The sequence below is a fragment of the Puma concolor genome, chromosome C1 (assembly GCF_028749965.1).
Source record: "Puma concolor isolate L17-30 chromosome C1, mPumCon1.1.hap2, whole genome shotgun sequence".
Classification (NCBI taxonomy): Eukaryota; Metazoa; Chordata; class Mammalia; order Carnivora; family Felidae; genus Puma; species Puma concolor.
In genome coordinates, this window is record NC_141674.1 from 9,063,609 (window position 1) to 9,082,113 (window position 18,505).

General features: G+C 42.1%; 1 protein-coding gene across 7 annotated transcripts in view; it reads left to right on the plus strand.

Annotated features, from left to right (window-relative positions):
* The window catches only part of VPS13D (vacuolar protein sorting 13 homolog D), a 260,417-nt gene that overhangs the window by 55,483 nt on the left and 186,429 nt on the right, over positions 1-18,505 (plus strand). For all 7 annotated transcript variants that reach the window (XM_025912069.2, XM_086715706.1, XM_025912070.2 and 4 more), the window contains 5 exons: positions 5,904-6,086; positions 11,093-11,315; positions 15,690-15,900; positions 18,038-18,209; positions 18,365-18,477. In XM_025912069.2, coding sequence (XP_025767854.1) covers positions 5,904-6,086; positions 11,093-11,315; positions 15,690-15,900; positions 18,038-18,209; positions 18,365-18,477 — 902 coding nt within the window. The remainder of the gene's footprint in view (positions 1-5,903; positions 6,087-11,092; positions 11,316-15,689; positions 15,901-18,037; positions 18,210-18,364; positions 18,478-18,505) is intronic.

Consider the following 18,505-nt stretch of genomic DNA (forward strand, 5'->3'; position numbering starts at 1 on the left):
TAAGATGGGGTGTTGCAATTCTGAAATCTTGGGGCAGCAGTCTGGAACCTGGGTGTCGCCACTATGAAGCTGTGTCACCGGTGGCGAGTTATTTTTCTTGCTATTCTTCTTTGGACTCAGGTATAGGAGGAAAACGGAGATACCACAAATAAGCATGCTGCCCATTTGTTAAATAGTACATTAATGATGCTTTGGAGTTCTCAGAGTGCCTATATGTTATTTGGTCCTTATGACAAGCTTGTTTGTTGAGTTGCTTGAATTATTTAGTGACTGTTTATTGACAGATGTCGTGTCGTACAATGTCAGGTAGTGGGAACATAATGGAAAATGAGAGAGACAAGGTCATTGCCCTAATGGAGCTTCTGTTTTAGTGAGCTGAGACAAACCAGACAAAAACAGAATTAGCTGTGATTATAGCCAATGAGGGAGTGGTGGGCAGGCGTGTTATTGCCGTTTTATCCACGAGGAAGCAGAAATTCTTAGCTCTGCTTGCCCGGAACTCTGGCTGTGTCACAGTTCCGCTCTTCCCATTAAATAATGTGCGACTATTAAGGCATGTTAACAAAGGAAGTGCTGTACAGTGTGCGAGCAATAGTTTATTCATTTTGAACCTGCCCCTGAATACATTGAACTTTATAAAATACAGCTGCGTGTGTACGTGTGTGTAGAAACCGGGACTCAGAGGGTACGGGGTTGCCGTGCGAGTAGTATAGCCCCTCGACAAGGGCTTGAGTGTCTTGGGTGTGTGGTGTCATTTGATCCTCGCGATGGCTCTTAAGGGAGGGCCCATTCCTCCCATTTTGTAGGTAAGGGAAGTGAGACCCAGAGCCCTCACGAGTTCCCCAGGCTGCCAAACTACTAAGTGGCCAGGGTGGGGATTCCAGCTCAGGTAGTCGGGCTTCAGGATTCCCATTCTGAATTCCTCCACTAAACTGCCAGAATGGTACCAGTATTTATCTCGGGAGGTGAGGTGATGGATGATACCAGATTTCTTCTGTTCGTTTGGCTTTCCTGTCTACATTTGCTACAGTGAAGACGAGTAATTTGTAATTTTATAATTTACTTAAAAAACAAAGCAAACAGGCAGTAGTCATGGGTTGATACACAGTACCAACAATTCATGTACAGTTAGAAAGGGAAGACAGTATTTACTGCATTGTAAATTCCCCTGACTTGTTTATGTGCTTAACACCCAAGAAAGAAGAGCTTTTTATATTATGAGGGCTATATTTTTCTTTTTAAAAAGTAGTGTTTTGGGGCGCCTGGGTGGCGCGGTCGGTTAAGCGTCCGACTTCAGCCAGGTCACGATCTCGCGGTCCGTGAGTTCGAGCCCCGCGTCGGGCTCTGGGCTGATGGCTCAGAGCCTGGAGCCTGCTTCCGATTCTGTGTCTCCCTCTCTCTCTGCCCCTCCCCCGTTCATGCTCTGTCTCTCTCTGTCCCAAAAATAAATAAACGTTGAAAAAAAAAATTTTAAATACTTTAAAAAGTAGTGTTTTTCATAGGTGACAAAAAACAATAAAAATAGGAATGAGTAGAAAATTAAGACTGTCTTGTTCTATTTTGTAATCTATACTTTTCACTGACCAATGTATGAGAAACATTTCATTATATTAGCGTATTATATTTTTTGCCATCTTTATTGTGGTATAATTTACTTCTAATAAAATTAACCAATATTAAGAGTACAATTCAATGAGTTTTAACAATTGTGTACTGTCTTATAGCCACAGCTACACTCAAGATTTTTCGAACATTTCTGTTATCCACAAAGTTTCCTTGTCTCCCTATGCAAACAGTCCCCCTGATCCCTCCCTGCATCTTGGCAACCATTGGCCAGCTTTCTGTTATAATAATTTTGCCTTTTTTTTTTTTTTTTTTTTTTTTAGAATTTTCTATAAATGAAATCTTCTAGCATGGCTAGCCGTATCTGGCTTTTCTCACTTAGCGTAATGCTGGTTGAAATCCATCTGTATTGTTGCAAATAGCAGCAGTGTGATTTCTTTTTATTGCTGAGTAGTATTCTGTTCTTTGTAATAAAATTTGTTTGTTCATCCATTCACCCACGTGGTGGACATTTCGGTAGTTTCCAGTTTTTGGCTATTCTGAATAAAACTACCGTGAACATTTGCGTTGAAATCTTTGTGTGAACATATGTTTCTCTTAAGTAAATACCTAAGAGACGAATTGCTGCTTCATGTAACTATGTGTTTAACATCATAAGGAACTGTCTTCATAATTGTTTTGGCACCTGGCTGGCTCAGTCAGTAGAGCACGTGATTCTTGATCTCAGATTGTGAGTTCGAGGCTCACATTGGGTCTGGAGCCTACTTTAAAATAGAAACCATTCCTTAAAATAAAAAAGTTTAGAAAAGAATTGTGGCTATTCCAGATTCTTTGCTTTTTCATGTGGATTTTAGAATCAGCGTGTCAATTTCTACAATAAAGCCTGTTGAAATTTTGTTGGGGATTGTGTTGAATCTGTCGGTCAGCTTTCAGAGAATTGACATCTTCGTAGTGTTGAGTCTTTTGTTTCTTCAGTATGGCGTGTTTCTCTGTTTATTTAGGTCTTCAGTTTCTCTTAGCAGTGTTTGTAGTTTTGAGTGTACTGATCTTATGTATCTTTTATTAAAAATTGATCCCTAGACATTTCATATTTCTGATGCTATTATAAGTGATATTTTAAAAATGTCAATTTCTAGTTCTTTGTTGACTGTACAGAGAAATACAATTGATTTTTATACATTGACCTTGCATTCTGCAACTTTGCCAGATATACTTACCAGTTCCGGTTACTTTTTTGTAGATTCTTTAGGATTTTTTACATAGATAGTCATGTTGTCTGTGAATAGAGTTTTACTTTGTCCTTTTCAATCTGTATGCCTTTCAACTCTTTTTCTTCCCTACGGCACTGACAAGGGCTTCCAGTATAGTGTCAAACAGAAGGGGTAAGAGCAGACACCCCTGACTTGTGTCTAATCTTAGGGTAACAGTGTTCAGTTTTCCAGGGGTTGGCAGACTATGGCCTGTGAGAATATACACATAAACACATGCATACATAAAGTTGTGTTGGAATACAGCCACCGTCATTCATTTACTTACCGTCTGTGGATACTTTTACCGTTTTCTTGATCTGTCCACTTCATCTAAATTGTAAGTTTGTTGGCGTGAAGCTGTTCATAGGTTCCCTTATCTTTCAAAGATTTTTTTTCTTTTAAATGTTTATTATTTTTGAGAGAGAGAGAAAAAGAGAGAGAGTGAGCTGGGGAGGGGCAGAAAGAGGAGGGAGACAGGATCCCAAGCAGGTTCTGCGCTAGCAGCAGAGAGCCCGACCCAGTACTCGAATTCACAAACCCTAGAATCATGGCCTGAGCCAGTCCGACGCTTAACGGACTGAGCCACCCAGGCGCCCTGTTCCCTTATCATTTTAGTATTTGTAAGTTCTGTAGCAATGTCCCGCACTCCTTCCTGACAGTGATGAGTTTTGTTTTCTTCCTTTTTTTCTTGATTAATAGAGCTAGAGGTTTCTCACTTTTATCAGTCTTTTCAGATAATTAACTTACTGAGAGGCCCGTGTTCTGGCCCAGCCACACCCTCGCCGAGTATGTCGTGCACTTGGGGAGAATGTATACTCTGTGGCTGTTGGGTGTTGTGTTGTGTAAGTGTTTAATTGATTTTTAAAATTATTTTTCTGTTTTCTAAATAACTGATTTCTGCCTTACATTATTTTCTTCCTTCTACTTAGTTTCGTTTTGCTTTTCCTTTTTCTAGCTTCTTACAATAGAGGTTTTGATCACTGATTTTAATCTTTATTCTTTTATATAAAATAAACATTTAAGGGACCTGGGTGGCTCAGTGGGTTGAGTGTCTCACTTCAGCTCAGGTCATGATTTTACAGACCGTGGGTTTGAGCCCCGCATCGGGCTCTGTGCTGTGGATTCTGTGTCTCCCTCTCTCTGCGCCCCCCCACTTGCACGCATGCGCGCGCACTCTCTCCATCTCTCTCGAAAAGAAATAAACATTAAACAAATTTTAATAAAAAAAGAGTAAATAAAGTAAACATTTAAGAAGTGCCTCGGTGGCTCAGTCTGTTAAGTGTCTGACTTCGGCTCAGGTCATGATCTCACTGCTCATGAGTTTGAATCCTGATACAGCATCAGGGTTGCACTGTCGGCACAGAGCCCACTTTGGATCTTCTGTCCCCCTTTCTCTCTGCCCCTCCCATGCGCTCTCTCTCTCTCTCTCTCTCTCTCTCTCAAAGATAAATAAACATTAAAGAAAAAAAATAAAATAAGCATTTAATACATTTTTCTCTACTGTTTTAAGTGCGTACTACCACTTTTTTTTTACCATTTTGCATGTATGTTTTATTTTGATAAAAAGTTTATTTAAAAAAGAAATTTAAATTATATAAAATTAAAATTTTTAAATATACCTTCTAAGAAGTTGCCTGGTTTAAAACAATTACAAGAGATAACTGAAAAGATAAATGTAATGATATGAAAATAAGAGCTATTTTGCTAAATAATTTTCAGAACATTAATTCATTAATTAATTGGCCAGTGAAAGTATATCAAGGGAAACACATCACAGATTTTAAATTAGAAGAAATAAGTAGATCTCGAATCCTTTGCATAAATTTTTTTTTTTTTTATTTTTATTTATTTATTTTTTTTTTTAAATTCTTTTTTTCAACGTTTATTTATTTTTGGGACAGAGAGAGACAGAGCATGAACGGGGGAGGGGCAGAGAGAGAGGGAGACACAGAATCGGAAGCAGGCTCCAGGCTCCGAGCCATCAGCCCAGAGCCTGACGCGGGGCTCGAACTCACGGACCGCGAGATCGTGACCTGGCTGAAGTCGGACGCTTAACCGACTGCGCCACCCAGGCGCCCCTTGCATAAATTTTTTTTTTTGCTGTTGTTATTCACCTGTTTTCTTTTTTTTTTTTTTTTTTTTTTTTACATATAACACCCAGTGTTCATCCCAACAAGTGCCCTCATTTTATTTTTTTTTTTAATTTTTTTTTTTTTAACGTTTATTTATTTTCGAGACAGAGAGAGACAGAGCATGAACAGGGGAGGAGCAGAGAGAGAGGGAGACACAGAATCTGAAACAGGCTCCAGGCCCTGAGCTGTCAGCACAGAGCCCAACGCGGGGCTTGAACTCACGGACTGTGAGATCATGACCTGAGCCGAAGTCAGACGCTTAACCGACCAAGCCACCCAGGCGCCCCGACAAGTGCCCTCCTTAATGCCCATCATCCATTTAGCCCATCCCCCTCCCCAACACCCCACCAGCTACCCACAGTTTGTTCTCTGTATTTAAGAGTCTCTTATGGTTTGTCTCCCTGTTTTTGTCTTACTTTTGCTTCCTTTCCCCTATGTTCATCTGTTTTGTTTCTTAAATTCCACATACAAGTGAAATCATACATTTGTCTTTCTCTGACTGACTTCTTTTGCTTAGCATAATACACTCTAGCTCCAGGCACATTGTTGCAAATGTCAAGATTTCGTTCTTTATCATCACTGAGTAATATTCCATTGAATATATACCACATCTTCTTTATCCGTCTGTCGATGGACATTTGCATCCCACAAGTTTTAATATACATGCTTTCCTTATTTTGGCAGTTAGGCCAAAATATTTTCCTATTTCCCTTGTGATTTCTTCTTTTAACCTTGGGTTATTAAAAAGTGCATAGTCTTATTTCCAAATACTTAGCAGTTTTCCATTCCCTTGTTACTGATTGCTAGTGTAACTCCATGGTGCTCGTATAATATGCTCTGTGCGATTTCGGTTGTTTTAGAATTGTGAATTCATGAAGGTTTTGGGAACCGGAGGCTATTTGATTGTAAAATTAGGGCATTGATTGAGCCTCTGAGTCAATTTTCCTTCTTCTTTCAGGTGAGAGATCAAGCCCAGCGCTGTTCACGGGTTCTCCTGGATATTGAGGCGGGTGCTCCTGTTCTCCTTATCCCTGAAAGTTCCAGATCAAATAATCTAATTGTAGCAAATTTGGGGAAGCTGAAAGTCAAGAACAAGTTTCTCTTTGCTGGTTTTCCCGGGACCTTTTCCTTGCAGGATAAGGTGAGTGATCAGTATCCATTCCCTTTTCAGTTCAACTCGTGTTTGAAGGTTTCATATGTTGTCATAAGATGACTCATAACTGCTGTTACTTTTGTAGTATAGGTGGCTTGAACAATTTTTTGGGACATTTTATTGATATTTCAGTTAGCCTTTTAATAGAGATAGTGTAAATTCTAACCTTTACCAATTGTATGCAGTAACTTACTTTAGCAAACAAATCAACAGAACCTATTTTCCATTTCTGTAATGCTTTTTTTAACAGGCTGGTCTTATAAATAACTTTTTACACCACCTGCCTTTTTTCAGAGAATGGGTTTTGGCCCATGATTTATTGGAAGCTGTTTAAGAATATCATCATAATAAAATCTTGTACAGTATATGACTTTACAGTTTAAAACTACTTTGGTAGCACTTATTTATTTCTTATGACAATGTTTAGAGTTAATCAGGATAAAAGATTGTTGTTTTCATTTTACGTTTGGGACAATTTGGACTCATTGAGAATAAACGACAAAAATGAGAACATGTAGTAAATCCCAGACTTAGTGCTGGAGGTGGTCTGATGAGCCCCTCCTGCCCATTTCTGCAGTTGAGGAGATTCACGCTTCCCAAACTAGGGACAAGGTCTTGTTCTAGGTGTGTGTGTTGATGAAACCTTACTGGTTTCTAGGGCAGCTTTGCAGTGTATTTGCTTATTAAGTACAAATTCATTTCACTTGTCAGAAAAGCACTTACTGAAATTCCCAACTAGTTGTGCCCATCTTTAGTATAACAGCTAATAACATGGGGAAAGAGCCTTTGAAGGAGGAGATACATAAGATTTCATTATAAGCTCTTATGATTGCTGGTAACAGCAATAAATAGCCAATGTTCATTTTGAATACTTCTTACACATCACCCAGTGCTAAGCTCTTTATGTATTTGTCTATTTTTTTCTCCTTAGCAACCTAAGGGGTATCTAGTTTTATTAACCCCATTTTTCAAGATTAAGGTCATTTCTTTTGGGTAATATAGCTAGTCAGAAGTATAGTGTGGGCCTCAGACTTGGTGTGTCTGCCTTCTATATGCCATTGCTTTAAACTGTGATCGCCTTCACAGACCTTCAGGTCATATCTCTGTGGGGAGGGTAAACTGGAGGAGGATGTGTCCTCTTGGCCCTTTCCTTCAGAGCCGTAGCTCTTTTGAATTTTCTAAAGGGTGTGACACAATTCATTAGAATAATTTAGACGGAAGAAATCCGATGATTATTACAGAAAAGATATAAATTTGAGCAGTTACTGTTTGCCTCTCTAGGTATAGAAAGAAAAGAAAATGAAAAAGTGTGATTAGGGTGCTAGTTCTTACCAGGACTTCGCCAAGGACCTCAGCTCTGTTTGGAAGGCAACCAGAGACTTTATTTGTTGGTGATGCCTAAATGCAAATAATGTTATTATTTTCAAGTTACTGTCTCCATGTTTTCTTTCATTTGTTTTACTTCTCACTCATCCATTTACTCTTTTTTTAAATAATTTTTTAAAGTTTATTTATTTGTTTTGATAGAGACCGTGCAAGTTGGGGAGGGGCAGAGAGAGAGGGAGAGAGAATCCCAAGCAGACTCTGCACTGTCAGCGCAGAGCCCGACATCGGGCTTGAACCCGTGAAACCGTGAGATCATGACCTGAGCCGAAACTGAGGGTTGGACCCTTAACTGACTGAACCACCCAGTCACCTCCATTTACTCACTCTTACTGACCTACACATGCTGAGCTGAAAATGTTTGAGGCAGTGAGAGGGAGTGGGTAGAGCAGGAAGGGTGCAGACCGCCAGCGAGAACATAGCAGCCATAAGTTTGTGTTCAGACCAGAGGGAAGGTGTTTGGACAAAGGGTCGGGTCTTCCAGATGTCCCCTCACTTGCAGTCGCTCAGAGAAACCGGATTCAGTGATCAGAGCAGAGGGTGGCGCCAGAACGACAGTGTCCAGCATTGGAGGGCAGAGTGCCACCAGGTGTATCTTGTAGCTTCGTAGACCAGCCTTGAGCCAGAGCTGATGATTGAGAACTTGCTCGCTCACCTTGCTGTAGGAAGGAAGCCCTTCCTGTTGGGATGATGCGCCTTCCTGCCAGAGGCCGCTTTGATTGGGAGAAGTAGACTTTCACTTGGGTATGTTTTTTAAGAGCACAAAAGTGAAATTAGCCTGCGTTGGTCTTTCACGGCAGGCCTAGTAGAGAACTAGTAACCTTGGTCTTAAGGAAGAAAGTCTGTTTTCACAGTCAAGAGATAAGCATTTTGCTGTTCACTGACCAGAGTCTTAACATAAAAGATCCGTTTGTAAAAAGAAAGATGGGTAACTGCTTCTAAAATTTCTCACTCGCTTGCCGTGAATGTGCGGTATTTATAGTTAACGTGACTAGATAATGAACAAACGTATCAGAACTTTTGTTTGCACGTGAAGTTTGTCCCCACTGTCACCTCGGGACACTTTGTTCCAACATCTTGCTCCAGCTCTGCTGCCATCCCTGCCGAGGGAGAGCCGAATCCCTCCTTGGGAGCGGTCTTCTGAGCCGATAGTAAGTTCTTCAGGATGTATTTGTTTGTGGTAAGTCTTTTTTTTGAGGACTTAGTTTTTTAGGAAGGGATCAGCTGGAACCAGAATGGGTGATCAGGTTCGATAATACCATTTTTGTTTCTCTACCCTTCCCATCAAGATAAAGGACCGATGTTCTACATCGGTTATGTCTACGTACGGGCTCGTGAGCTAACTCGGCAGTTAGCTCCTAAAGAATTGCCAAAATATTTGAAGAAATTGTTGCACGTGAGTTTCTCTTGTTAAGTAAGGCAAATAACAGCACAAAGTTGATAGCATTTTAATGAAAAACTTGTCCTGTATTTGTTTTTGAGGATTTGATTTTAAGTGGCAGTGCATACAAGGATCGCTTTTTCTTCAAGGTATTAATCTACTCTTTTGCTTACTGTTCATTCTGAAAAACCTTATGGGATTCAGCAGTCAATTCACATTCATATGCTCAGAGCAGAAAACTTCCAAAAATTAACTCTTTAAAGCACCTCATTATTTGGGAAAGGCTGATTATCAGTTTTTTGTCCCTTTCCTGAATCACTTTCCCCCTGTGTAGAGAAGGCCTTCTTAAGGACCAATAAAAGAAATTTCTTTTTTTTCCCCCCTAGGTAGTAATTTCTTGATGATCTTATTTCCTTAAATCCTAGAGAAGCTTTATCTTGTTACATGCCAGTGATCTGTAGAATTCCATAAGGGCTGCTTGGAGTGTGTCACTGGGTAAAGTATTTGTAATCAGATCAGTACATCTGTGGATCTTTACCTCTCCACAAGCTCAATTGATTGAGGCCTAGATGAAGCGAAGAATTACTTTCTTCATCAGAAATCACGTTGCGTTTCCATTTTCCCTTTAGTGTATTTGCACGGGTGAGGTTTGTCTAGTGTGTGTTCTGGTGGTTAAAGAACAGGAAATAATCCTGAAATCAGAGCTCGCGGAAGGGTTATTTGCCTTTGAGTTCCACGACTTCGGTGCGTTTGAAATTGTTTTACACAAATCCATGTCTTCATGAATGCAGGCTTGGATTTTTTATGTATGCTTTTCCTTTCATTTTCCTCAACCACAGCTTGTGCTTAAACCATAATTTCTAAGTTAGCGTTTCAGAAGCTTTCAGTTAATCTCCTCAAGCCATTGATTTATTTAAACTAACTATATAGACTGTGTAGACATAAATCTAATGAAAGAGCAACGACTGTCCTAGAGTTTAAGTAAACTAATCAAGGGGGAAGGTTTTTAATGTCAAAATATTTTTTTTTAATTTTTTTTAATGTTTTATTTATTTTTGGGAGAGAGAGAGAGAGAGAGAGAGACAGAGTACGAATGGGGGAGGGGCAGAGAGAGAAGGAGACACAGAATCCAAAGCAGGCTCCAGGCTCTGAGCTGCCAGCACAGAGCCCAATGTGGGGCTTGAACCCATGAACCACAAGATCATGACCTGAGCCGAAGTTGGACGCTCAACTGACCGAGCCACCCAGGCGCCCCTTAATGTCGAAATATTTAAATAAGAGCATTTGCTTAGTAATTTGCCTTCCAAAAAAAATTGCAGAAAGTTAAGAACTGTTTTTTGTTTGTTTGTTTTTTTCCACTGTTACTTGTAATTACTACTCAAGATAACTGGGAAGGAGAACAGTATTATCATCCCCTTTTCAATGCTGAGAGGAATAAACATACAAGGCAGTACTAGCAAACCCATTCTTGCCCTCCCTGCAGCTTGCTTGTGAGAAGGGGTGAATGAATCGGAAGCCCTGCAGATAGGTAGCGCGGTGGCTTGGGGGAAAGCTTAAAAGTCAGTTATTGAATCATTCTGGTGAAGATTTCCCCAGTTAGCAATGAACTGAAGGTACTCAGTGTGTAAAAAAAAGTATGTAGTGTTTTCAATAGAATTACAGAATTTATGTTACTCTGTGTTTGTCCTTAATTTTTATGCCCTTGAACAGAAACATAATAGGAATGGCCAACCTCCTATGTTTTCCATTTTGTTCTCATTTGCACAGTTACTTAAAGGGATGAGAGATGTAAACCTAGAAGGAGCGACTTCTAGAAAGTCCAGACACTCCCATGGCTTCATTCCATTGGAACCACATTGCTGTTAGATACATTTTCTTAGAATAAAGAGCTCCTCTCCTCCTCTCCTCTCTGTGCTGTGTTTGACCTAAGGCTAAACCACCAACAGTTAGCATCTTAAGCCAAAAGATAATACATTCCTGCAAGATTGCTATAGTTTTCAACAGGTATTGAATTATAAGTAACACCTCTGCAAAGAATTACGTGTGGCAGGGGCAGGGAATGCCATGAGCCTCTTACTCCTTTCGTTTCTGGAAGCTGGGGGGTGCTTGGAAAGTGTCAGGTGTCATAGAGTCTTTGAAGAGCACAGTGACTGGAATAGGACTTCCAGGAGAGTAAAGATAAATAGTCACCCCTGTTCCTGTCTTCTAGTTTTATTTTGTTTCTTCCCAGGAGTCTGTGCCTTCAGCTTCCCCAACGGGTACCCCCAAACACAGTTTGAGGAAAACGACGAGTGCAGAGGACCCGAAGGGAACCCATTCCGAGGGGCTGTTTATGATGCCTCCTGCTGGAGTGAGTGCAGGCAGCCTGAGGAATGAGTCTGTGCCGAGTACCTCGGCCAAGCAGCAAGGACAGCAAGCCACACCCTCCACCGGCCCGGTTCCTGGTAGTCCTGGTAAGAGAGGAGAAAGGTGGGGAATTCACGGGACTGTGGCGGGTACCTGGGGGGGGTGTGTGCATCAGAGATCGCGGGTCTTTAGTGATACTCTGATTTTGCTTTTGCTTTAGAAAGCTTAAGAATCTTAGGATGCAGATTTTAGCACTGGGGTGACTTCTACAGTACAGTTCAATTAGCAAGACACAGTGTGAATAAAGGGATTTAGATGGCCTCTTAGGACTTTTTCTTCTGGGTCAGGGTAGTTGACACAAGAAGATGATAGTATAGCTGGAACGATTCCTTAGATACATCCTTGCAAGTCACTGTCTGGACATTATCCTTTTCCTACGTAAATATTATTCTGTTTAATTCTAAAAAACCCCCAGAGAACTCTTAAAAAATATTAGTGTGAATTAGGTAACAACAGATACTATAAGCAACAATTTTGCAAAGACATGAACCATCCAGTTATTGGTGTTCTCTAGATTTTAAAAGTTAGTCATTCCAGGGGCGCCTGGGTGGCTCAGTCGGTTAAGCATCCGACTTCGGCTCAGGTCATGATCTCGCGGTTTGTGAGTTCGAGCCCCACGTCAGGCTCTGTGCTGACAGCTCAGAGCCTGGAGCCTCCTTTGGATTCTGTGTCTCGCTCTCTCTCTGCCCCTCCCGTGCTCACACTCTGTCTCTGTCTCAAAAATAAAAAAACATTAAAAAAACAAAAGAATTAGTTATTCCAGAGGAGAGCCTGGTTTTGGCCTTTTGGTTTTTATTAAAAATTTAATTTAATTTAATTTTTTTCCCCCATTTTAATTCCAGTATAGTTAACAGGGTTCTATTACTTTCAGGTGTATGGTATAGTGAGTCAGCACTTCCGTATGTGGCCCTGTGCTCATCACAAGTGCCCTCCTTAATCCTCATCACCTCTTTCACTCATCTCCCCACCACCTCCCCTCTGGTAACCATTGGTTTGTTCTCTATAGTTGAGTCTGTTTCTTATCTTGTCTCTCCCTCTCTCTCTCTTCCTTTTTCTTTTTTCCTTTGCTTGTTTGTTTGTTAAATTCCACATAGGAGTGAAATCTATGGTATTTGTCTTTCTCTGGCTGACTTACTTTACTTAGGTTAGCCAATACTCTGTACCTCCATCCATGTTGTCACAAATGGCAAGATTGCAATCTTTTTTTTATGGCCGAATAATATTCCATTGTATATATACCACCTCTTTTTAAATTTTTTTTCAACGTTTATTTATTTTTGGGACAGAGAGAGACAGAGCATGAACGGGGGAGGGGCAGAGAGAGAGGGAGACACAGAATCGGAAACAGGCTCCAGGCTCTGAGCCATCAGCCCAGAGCCTGACGCGGGGCTCGAACCCACAGACCGCGAGATCGTGACCTGGCTGAAGTCGGACGCTTAACCGACTGCGCCACCCAGGCGCCCCTATACCACCTCTTTATCCATTCATCAGTTGGTGGATTCTTGGGCTACTTCCATAACTTGGCTATTGTAAATAATGCTGCTATAAAACTCGGGGTGCCTGTATCCCTTTGAATTAGTGTCTTTGTGTTTTTTTTTGGGTAAATACCCAGTAGCAGGATTACTGGACCATGGGGTAGTTTTATTTTTAGCTTTTTGAGAAACCTCCATACTGTCTTCTACAGTGGCTGCACCAGTTTGTATTCTACCAAGCTTGAGGGCTCCCCTTTCTCCACATCCTCGCCAACACCTGTTGTTTGTGTTTTTTAGTTTAGCCATTCTGACAGGTATGAGGCGGTATCTCATCGTGGTTCTGATTTGCATTTCCCTGATGATGAATGGTATTGAACATCTTTTCATGTGTCTGTTGGCCATGTGCATGTCTTGTTTGGAGAAATCTTGGCCCATTTTTTAATTGGGTTATTTGGGTTTTGTGGCTGTTGATTTGTAGAAGTTCTTTATATATTTTGGATACTAACCCTCTATTGTATATGTCATTTGCAAATATCTTCTCCCATCCAGGAGGCTGCCTTTTGGTTTTGTTGATTGTTTCCTTTCCAGTGCAGAACTTTTTATTTTGATGTAGTTTGGCCTTTGGTTTTTTATTTTTTTTATTTATTTTTAAGTTTTTAAAAATTTTATTTATGTGTGTAAGTATGTATTTTAAGTTTATTTCTTTTGAGAGAGAGCGAGAGAGCAAGCACAGGGAAGGGGCAGAGAGAGAGAATCCCAAGCAGGCTCCGCGCTGTCGGTGCAAAGCCTGACGTGCGACTCGATCCCACAAACTGTGAGATTGTCACCTGAGCTGAAATGGAGAGTTGGATGCTTAACCAGCTGAGCCACCCAGGCACCCTTAATTTTTATTCTCTAATTTAAGCCATCTCTACACCCAACATGGGGCTTGAACTCATGACCCCCAGATCAAGAGTCATATGTTCCTCTGACTGAGACAGCCAGGTGCCCCTTTTGGTTTTTGGATGTATTCTGGGTGGGTGATGGATAGGATAAGTGAGGTGGTGCTCTAAGGAGTCAGAGAGGGAAACCGAATGTGATTCCCACAAAGTCAGTTCAGCGTGATTGGGCTTTGAGAGAACGTGGGACGCTAGCTGACGAGGCTGTTGTGTGTCTTTTGTTACATGCAAGGACTGACCGTGCTAGGTACTGCTCCCTGTAGTCCCCTGTGGTCCTAGAGGCGACAGGAAGTTGGTTTATGGTTGCGTCGGTGATTAAAGAAACGAGGTTATCCCAGTCCTTATCACAGTGCTGGCTATTGAACACTTAGTGTGTGCCAGATTGCACGGCACATTCTTTCGTAAATCGTTGCATTTCACCCCCATAGCACCCCTGTGGAGTTTCATTTTTATCCTCATTTTACACGTGAGGGAGCAAAAGGCTTAGAGAGATTGAGTAGCTTAGCTTGGCCTCGGTTGTGTGGACAGTGGAGTTGGACTGTGAATTTAGGCTGTCTGACTCCAGAGCCCGAATCCTTAACCCACGTGATACGGTCTGCCGCTTTCTCCCCGTGATGCGTGTAGAGCGTGGAGGGGGCACATGCACAGTGCGGCTCAGCACTTGTTACCACCTGGTGTTGCCGTGAGGACAGTGGTGGTTAGGAGGAGGGCCAGCTTGAGTGCCTCTAAGAAGTGATTCGGGATGCTTTCGAGGTGGTTGGTAAGATCTCTCTCTGAACAGTATTTCTCCTCCTGATTTGCTGTTTCTAGAATTTCTTTATGATGAAGATGGGATTAAAGTCGTGGTTTTCGAGCTGCTTCTGTGTATCCTTAGGATTCCGTGATGACCCTAGGGGGTCTCTGAAGCCCTCTGTTCCTTTCCCTACCCCCTTCTACCTGATCAGTTCCACTTTTATCTCTTTCACATAGTTATCAAAATAGTAAAAAATCAAGAACTGATATATTTAGTGTGGGCTGAATGCTGATGTTATAATTTTGTTCTGTTGGACATGGTTCCTGCCACCATGTGTAGGAGATGAGAAAGGCACTAAGCAAGCATCTAAGTGTTGACAGAGTAAGATGTTATGGGAAAGACGGAATGGTGCAGGAGGGAAGAACCGAGAGGACCCAGTCGAGATCGAGAGGGTAGGGTGATGCCGTTCAGATAGCAAGGGGCTTAGCAGTTTTGGGGGAGGCAAAGGCCAGTGAGCCTGAGGCTTCAGGAGCAGGGTGGAGAATGGCTTGAGACGAGGTTGGAAAAGTAGGCAGTGGGCTTATGCAGGGTTTTATAGGGATTTAGGGGGGAGTTTTGCAGAAACAACTTTGGATTCAACATAGTCATTAAAGCGTAGAAAGAACAGAATGTTACGGTCTCGTTTATTTTTTTAAGGATTACTCAGGTATTTTGTGGGCAGAGTGGTTTTGTGAAGGCCAGAAGGGGAATGGTGTAGGTGTACTGGAGGGGAGTTTCTGGTGGGCCAGGCGAGAATGACGGTGATTTGGATTAGATCACTGGTAGCGGAAGTGGTTACATACTTGTTTGAGAAAAGAATTCTGGTGCTGGACAATTTTCTAAGACTTTTGGGTGACACTATCTCTACATGAGACCCCACCCCTGTAGGATGTCCTTGGGAGGGATGGCTGTCAAATCATTTCAGTCATAACCCCTTTGAGCTCAGCTAGTGTCTCGGGACAGTAGCGAGACGCTGAAGGGATGTGGCACAATATGTACGTGATGCGGAAGGGGAGGAGCAGACAGGAAGTATCTAGCACACGGAGTGTCGCATGGGGAGGTCTTGGTGCCAGGTGAAGACCTCCGGACGTCAGTTTTTTGAAGCTGGCAGTTCTGAACATTTTAGATTCTGTCATCTAAAGACAGAGTGAACTTCCTTTAGCTTTTTAGTTTTTATTCAGGGCCAGTCCTTTTGGGTGTTATTTTCTTCATTCTCTCTCTTCCCTTGGGTCCACGTAGAAGACCACGTCTGCCTTCTGGATTGCATTGTCGTGGATCTGCAAGACATGGACATCTTTGCCGCAGAGAGACGTCCACGAGAGTATTCTAAGGCCTCAGACGACAGCAGTGGAGATCTGATCTTCCCTTCCTATTTTGTGCGGCAGACGGGAGGGAGTCTCCTCACTGAGCCTTGTAGGCTGAAATTGCAGGTGGAAAGGAATTTGGACAAGTGAGTGGTTTACATCTGAGTAACTGTCTGTCCTAGGTAAAGTCTTAATAACTTGGAAGTCGGCGCTGTGAAGGTAAGTCCGGAAGAGATAGGTATTTACTTATTTCTTCTATGTAACAGATGGTTATTGAGTCACTGCTATGTTCTAGACACGAGGGCTACGCTAATGCAAAGAAAAACCTTCTGTCGTTATGGAGTTTACATTCTGTTGATACAGGGATAGAAGGCACATAGGTGACTCTAATTTAGTGTTTGATTCAGTGTTATAAATTGTGTTACAGGATTGCTCCCAAGGCCTTGGAAACAAAGGCAAAGGGGCACAGATGTAACGTGGATTTTGGCAGAGGTAGGGAGGTAGTGATGGCAGAGAAGGTATTTTGGAAGTGGTGACATCTGGATTATATGTCCCAAGCACAGTAGATTCTGGACCTGTTGTTGCTACTTACCCTGGAGCTCCATTTAATCAGAATAACAGTGGAGATGCGGTTCTGCCCATTTCACTCCAGTAAGCAATTTGAAAGGACTCCAGAAAGGCTAAAGCACTGACTCTAATTTACCTTTTAATTGGCCTCAAACATAGGATGCTCATGTCTGCAGTTCAGAGCATTGCTTCAGTTGCCATTACTTCCGTGGGAGCGTCTGGGAAGCATCTTGGAAATAAATGTTCCCACACTCCACCTGAGACCTCCAGAGCCTGACTCTCAGGTGTCTGTGAACCAGGTCCCCTGGTGGGGACCTGGGCCACGTGCACAGCCTGGGGCTGCTGCGCACAGCACGTGATGCGTGTCCGTTTGGGTCATTGATTTTGGAGAAAGCAGCAATGCTTGTGTTTCAACCACAGGCAAAGATGAGGCTGTAAAGTAATGGAAGAGGTTCTCATGTGTAGCATTTTGAAAAGCAGTCTCGTTACTTGCGGCGAGTGTGATTTTAATCCCTCTTTGGCCGCTCCCTTCACGGTTCTCGGGTTTGGGTGAGTCATTTAATGTCACTTTTTTTGTTTCTCTCTGGATTAATGATACAGGTCAGCTGCTCTCTCTGGGATTTTTACATTTCGTTCGTATTTGTTATTCAAGTGCTCCCTGGCTGGCGCTCAGTTATGGTTGGCAGGGCTCTCTTTGGTTTTACTGGCTTAGCAGTCTTACGAGGAGCTTCCTTATCTGGAAATCGAACACCTCGTTTTCTTTTCGAGTGATGCTTTCCAAAAAAATGTGCTTTGTTACTCGGATTATGTAAACTTTACCCACTTCCATCAGCGTTTATGTGCAGAGGGTTGTACTGTTAGTCCCAATAGAAGGTGACAACTCAATATAAGATATCCTAGCAGCTGCTTGCACCACAGAAACAGGAATCCGGTGGGGGGGTGGGGGGCGCACTGGGGAGCCTTTCCAGCTTTTCTTTGTGGATTGCATCACTGGTCTTTAACATATGTAGGTTTTCCTCTGCAGACAAAGTAATTTTTTATATTCCTCTTCTACTTTAAATTCTGGTCCTCTATGTACTCAGAACATGGTGGACTCTGCAGAGTCCATGATGCCCACTGCACCATGGGCAGGTTGGGAGGGCAGGGAAAAAGCTATTCGGGGTTGGCATGAGCTGTACCAGCCCCTGACCCGGGCATCCCAACTGTACTCCTGCCCATCTCAGTAGAGACAAGTAATGGATCCAGATTTCATCCTGATGTCCCATCTGGGTTCATTGTGAAACACGGGTTTCTGCCTTTAGTTATCATGAAATCTGAAGAGTTGATTGCAGAGCTTGCCGCTTCTAAAAAAAAAAAAAAAAAAAAAAAAAGAGCTTGCCATTTCTTTATTATTTTCCCAACTGAAATGTTTAAACTCTTTCTGAGTCTCATGCGATTTTTCCATATTTAATAGAGTACTTAGCTAACTCATGGAAGATTTGGGGACTTTTGAAATGCATATTTTGGGAGAAAAGGGGCTTTTTGTTGCCAAGCATGATACTCAGTTGTGCTAACTTGCTTTATTTGAAGCCACAGGAAATTTTTATTATTGGAAGTTAGAAATTAACTGGTTGATAATGTAGGTGGGTACACTTTAGCTCTTATATTTGGGGGTGAGCTTTGTCCGTGTTAAGTTAGTGGTTTGTTTGCCAAAGTGACCTTTTTTTCTTTTCTTAGAGAAATAAGTCACACTGTGCCAGACATATCTATCCACGGCAACCTCTCCTCAGTCCACTGCTCCCTGGATTTGTACAAATACAAGCTGATCCGTGGTTTATTGGAGAACAACCTCGGTGAGCCCATAGAGGAATTTATGCGGCCTTACGATTTACAAGACCCAAGAATTCACGTGAGTGAGACCTCGCGCCGTCCCATAACTCTTAACTTTGGCAGCCTCAGCTGATGGCCACCTCCAGCTCACCTGCAGAGAAGAGATAGGGCAAGAAGCAGATGAATGTCTTGACATATTAACCCCCTTTTCAGACTGGCGTTTTCCTCTTGCAGACTGTTCTCAGTGGAGAAGTGTACACGTGCATGTGTTTCCTCATCGATATGGTGAATGTAAGTCTGGAGCTGAAAGATCCGAAAGGAAAAGAAAGTGCTGGGTCCTTAGCCAGGTATGGCTTTAATGGTACCATTCTGCTA